General features: G+C 35.6%; 1 protein-coding gene across 1 annotated transcript; it reads left to right on the forward strand.

Moving 5' to 3' along the window:
- The first annotated feature begins 1192 nt into the window (after positions 1–1192).
- LOC119896345 (zinc transporter ZIP1-like) lies at positions 1193–4394 on the forward strand. The gene is made up of 3 exons (XM_038709786.1): positions 1193–1471; positions 2871–3001; positions 3778–4394. Exons 1-3 carry the CDS (start codon positions 1357–1359, stop codon positions 4129–4131), a joined length of 600 nt encoding a protein of 199 aa, XP_038565714.1. The 5' UTR covers positions 1193–1356; the 3' UTR covers positions 4132–4394.
- Positions 4395–5095: the final 701 nt, after the last annotated feature.

The raw sequence follows: 5095 nt of genomic DNA on the forward strand, positions 1-5095 counted from the left end.
TCAATAAATTACATATAGCTGCTGATTTTCTAAGTAGCCTATTTTGTACTTTATTTTTTAGGTACTTGTACTGTACTTGAGTATTTTTATTTCATACTACATTCTGCTTTTAATCCACTACATTTTGAGAGGGAAATATTGTAGTTTAAAGTTCTCCAAAGACAAACCTTTAAACTTCTCACAAGGGTTAAAAAATGTAGGTAAAATCAGTGGTGGACAGTAACTAAATATACTAGTATTTTCTATTCATGCCACTTTCTACTTCTACTACATCTCGTAAGGGAGATATTGTACTTTTTACTTCACTACATTTAGGCTATCTGACAGCTTTAGTTACTAGTTACTTCACAAAGTAATTTTTACACAAAACATATGAAGAATTTAAAAGTATAAATGTTTGTTATAAATAAAGCCACCCAACATTTCACTAATACAGCTGACACAATTATTAGACTGACATTGAAATTAACGGTCACCAACTTTCAAGGTTAAGACATTTTTCATGTAAAAAATTTCATAGTTCCACCTTCACAAATATTTTAACTTATTTGTAATTTTGAGCTTTGAAGTGTTAGTTAGACAAAGCAAGCTTTGTGAAGGTGTCACTTTGGACTCTGGGTAACTGTGATGGCATTTCTCACTGTTTTCAGAATTTCAAAAATTGATTAGTGGGGAAAATAATTGGCAGATTAATCCATAATGTAAATAATCATTAGCTGCACTCTGATAAACAGTTAAAGGAGCTCCAGCTCAACAATTACATACATAAACATACTAATAGTATTTTGACTCATGAAGTAATTTAAATTGAAGACTTCTACTTTTTTCGAGGAGCAATATTTAGCAATGGTATCTGAACTTTTACTCAAGTACAGGATTTGTGTACTTCGTCCACCACTGGATAAACATAATTACAGTAAAGCCCAAAAGATATTTTTTGTTTTGGTACTTAATTTGAGTAAGATATATGAGTAGTTCTTCCACCACTAATATTGTTTAAGCTCTGTTAAAGAAAATACATTATTCTAAACAGTCAATACTATCTGTTAATTACACTTTCTACAACATAGGCAAACAAATGCTAGGCGTTGCTGTTATAATTAGGCTAGGTAGCAGAATTTAGGGCGCCCTGTTCAGTTATTTCGAGAAGCCATTTCTGACCCTTCGCGGCCACCGTAGACTGAACAGCAGCACCACTTTCTAAATAACAACATGACGGTGGCTGCTTGTCTCAGTGAAACGCTTATCTTGGTATCGGTTAGCAAGCAACAACCTTCGGCTTGGTTCACAGCTAATCATATGATTGCACATTTAGGAAGCGAACCTCACAATTGAACTGACAGTTTATGCTACAAAATGGACTACTTGCTGCAGGTGAAAATAGGCGCTCTGATCGGTTTACTGCTTTTAACACTTCTTTTTGGATTTATCCCTGCTAAAGTGAGATGGTTCAGAGATACAAACGGCACAGGTTGGTAAACGTTAATATTTCATAAGCAGTTAATATAAGCAACTGTTAAGATTGGTATTGTTCATTAAGATATCCTGTGTTGTATTCATCTTCCTCACAGTGGCATAAAGTTGCCTCCAATCAGATAACGTTACACAGTGTGGATTATGGCGAACAATTTATACGTTTTACTTTGATTTTGGATTACTTGTGGCGGCATTACTTTGATGCCGAACCAAAAAAGGGAAGTTACTGATTCATTTGCAGTCTTCATTTCTATCTTACGCTGTGTTACATTTTGCAAATCAACAAGCAAACGTTAAATGGCCAGACGTTTTAATGAAGTTTCGTGGTCGCGCCTTAGATCAGCGGAAGCTACAAGGTCTTTTCACCGGCCAACTGAATCACATGCTTTAGCTGTAGATAGCCTAATGTTGATTAACAGCTATTGATTTTATCAACTGCAGCATAGAAACCATAAATTAAGTGATAACAGAGTTGTGGTAACGTGGTTAATAATAGAGCTGTCTTTCACCCATTGATCAAGTCAAGTCAAACAACCACCATTATGAGCAAAAGCAGATCCTTTCCCGGAAATGTAAAAAATGTTTCATTTTCTTAAAACATTTCCATATAGTTTGTAATGGTCTGCCAGTGTTTGCTAATTATTGCACCATTACGTTGTTACTCATTTATGTCAACCTGTATGGTTAAAGTGATAGTTTATCACTATCATTACTACAACAGCTCTGGGCTGGAGTCACCTGATAGGGATGAAGCCTGAAGCCTCTTAGCACATGGTCTCATTTAATTATGATGAACTCTGGCTTTCTTATATGGAAGTGAAAGTATAATTTCTCTCTATTACATATTAAATCTCTGCATGTGTGCTCTGCTGAGTCATATTGACTTCTGTTCTGTGCTTTCCTTGATGTGTCACATGATTTTCCAAAAATTATTCTAACTTTTGAAGGATTGACAGTGATTTATGTTGAAGTGCCATGTCTGAGATGTACCATTAATCCCACAGTTATACCCCAGGTGTACTCAATTTTGTTGCCAGCAGTTTAGACATTAATGGCTGTGTGATGTGTTATTTTGAGGGGACAACAAATTTACACTGTTAAACTAGCTGTACACTCACTACTTTATATTGTTTGCAAAGTGTAATCTCTTCAGTGTTGTCACATGAAAAGATTTAATCAAATATTTACAAAAATGTGAGAGGTTTACTCAGTTTTGTGAGATACTGAATACCTAGAAATGCACAAAATCAGACACATAACACATAATTGAGGCAAAAATTGGAAAATGTGCTTTGTTTACTCAGTAGTTTATGCCATTTTGTCTGCATTCATTTTACTATTGTGTGTATGTTGTGTATATTGAGACATGAGATGTTTAATCGTTACATTTTCAGAAACCCACCGCACAGTTCTGAGTCTGATCAGCTGTTTCGCCGGCGGGGTTTTCCTGGCAGCATGTCTCCTCGATATCATTCCAGATTATCTGTCAGACATCACCGCTGAGCTGAATTCCCGGAAGGTGGAGGTATGGCAGGTTCTGAATAAAATCTTACATATACTATATACATTATATACACACTTGGACTTTAACTAACAATTATTTTTAGCGCACATGTATCTGTCAATATTATTTTTGATAAATCTATTAATCATTTAGTCTGAAAAATGTCAGAATGTTGTGAAAAATGCAAATCTCAACTTCTCAGAGCCAAAATTGACCTCTTTAGTTTATTTGTTTTGTCCAACCAGCAGTCCAAAACTTCATAATGTTCAATTTACAATGATATAAAACAGAAAAAGCAGCAAATCCTCACATTTGAGAAGCTGGAACCAGAGAGTGTTTGGTATTTTTACTTTATAATTTACTTTAAATGATTAATAAAATGTCTAAATTGTTGATTAATTTTCTGTCAATCAATTAATCGGTTAATTTACTAAATCATACACACAATGTAGGGATTACATCTGTCCATGTATATTAAGCATACTTTAGGACTAAGTCAGCGGCATCTGCTTTTGCTGTTTTATTCTCTTAAAGACTAAGATAATGTTCAGCTGCATTTATTATTCAATAAAGGGATAGAATGAAAAGGTCTTAAATACTTAAATGCTAGAATAAAGTGAGAACAAGTGATCGATTGATTCCAGTTGCTTTTGACAAAGCACTTCTAGATATCTTGTCCTTGATGACTGTTGGCCGTTAAAGACAGAACTGTGCTGTTTACCTTCTCTGTTCCCTGAATCTTGACTTCATCGGAATGAGCCTGCAAACCGATTGATCTCTATGTCTGTCTCAAACAGACCAGTTTCCCACTTCCAGAGTTCATCATGGCAGCCGGTTTCTTCACGGTCCTCATACTGGAGAGGATTGTCCTGAACTGTCGGGAGATGGGAGTGGCTCAGGAGGAGAGGGCTCCCCTTATGCCGGACAACAGAAATGGACACGGGCATGGCCATGGAATAAGCCCTGATCTGGAGAGCAGCGGCCACCACGTCCATGTTGACTTTCAGGCTCACTCCCCATTTCGTTCCTTCATGCTCTTCCTCTCCCTCTCGCTCCACTCAGTTTTTGAGGGTCTTGCTATCGGCCTGCAGAACACGGACTCAAAGGTAAGACAGAAAGTTTTTCACCTGATGTTGAAGGTGTCCTTTTAAAGTTATTTAAGTTTAACTTATTGAAAGTTACTTCTCTGGTGCTTCTGGATTTATTACATGTCATGCACTTTATAAACATTCGTTTGAGAAAGGTGCTGTACAAATAAAGGTGGAATCACATTCACAGCACTCATATAGCCAAAGAAAGTAGGGTTTCAGTTTGCTGCTTCAGGACGCTTTCACAGGACTGGAAACTTGCTGTCATCTGACTCAGAACTGTCTTCCTAAACGGCCTAAACAGTCTCATTACTATCAATGTTCCCTCACAACTTTTTGTCTGCATATAATTTTGTGTTATGTGTGTGTACAGCTGGAAATTTATTTCACTATAAATAACAGTGAACTTTGTTAGTAGTAATTAGGGCTGGACGATATGGCCAAAAATGACACAATCACAATAAAAAGTTTCATAACTTTCAATATTGATAATTATCACAGTAAGTATAAAATCGTTATTTCTTTCGAGTTTAAAGGCTGATTTTTGTTCTTGAGGGAAAGTTGAAGAAACCTGATGGTTAATTGTGGTTTAAACTCTTCTTTATGGTCAACACTTGAAGCCAAACATGGATCACAGGAAGAACATTCAAAACAATTATAATAAAATCTTTGTCAGCAAATATGGTTGAGAAAAATTAAGTAAAAGCTTTTTTCAGTCCTTCTTCCTCAACAAAATAAACATCTTAGTAAAATAATTAAGTCCTAATTCATGTAAGATTCAAGTAACATTTATTATTATTGTCCAGCCCTAGTAGTTATCGATTCTTTTGCAATTGAGATCTCATTTTCAGGGGGACTTAAGTACATATAAATATTTGTAACTACATAATGGAAAATAATAATATATAATAAAACAGACATTACTCGGGTAAAACGACACCAGTATTTAAAAACGTAATCCTAAAAGGTGTACCGTGCTGTGGACCAAATGCAGGACATTTAGTTGACCCGAAATTTGAAAGGGGAG

The sequence above is a fragment of the Micropterus salmoides genome, unplaced genomic scaffold (genome assembly GCF_014851395.1).
Source record: "Micropterus salmoides isolate LMB-PRFRI ecotype aquatic unplaced genomic scaffold, ASM1485139v1 Ms_hic_scaffold_10, whole genome shotgun sequence".
Taxonomy (NCBI): Eukaryota; Metazoa; Chordata; class Actinopteri; order Centrarchiformes; family Centrarchidae; genus Micropterus; species Micropterus salmoides.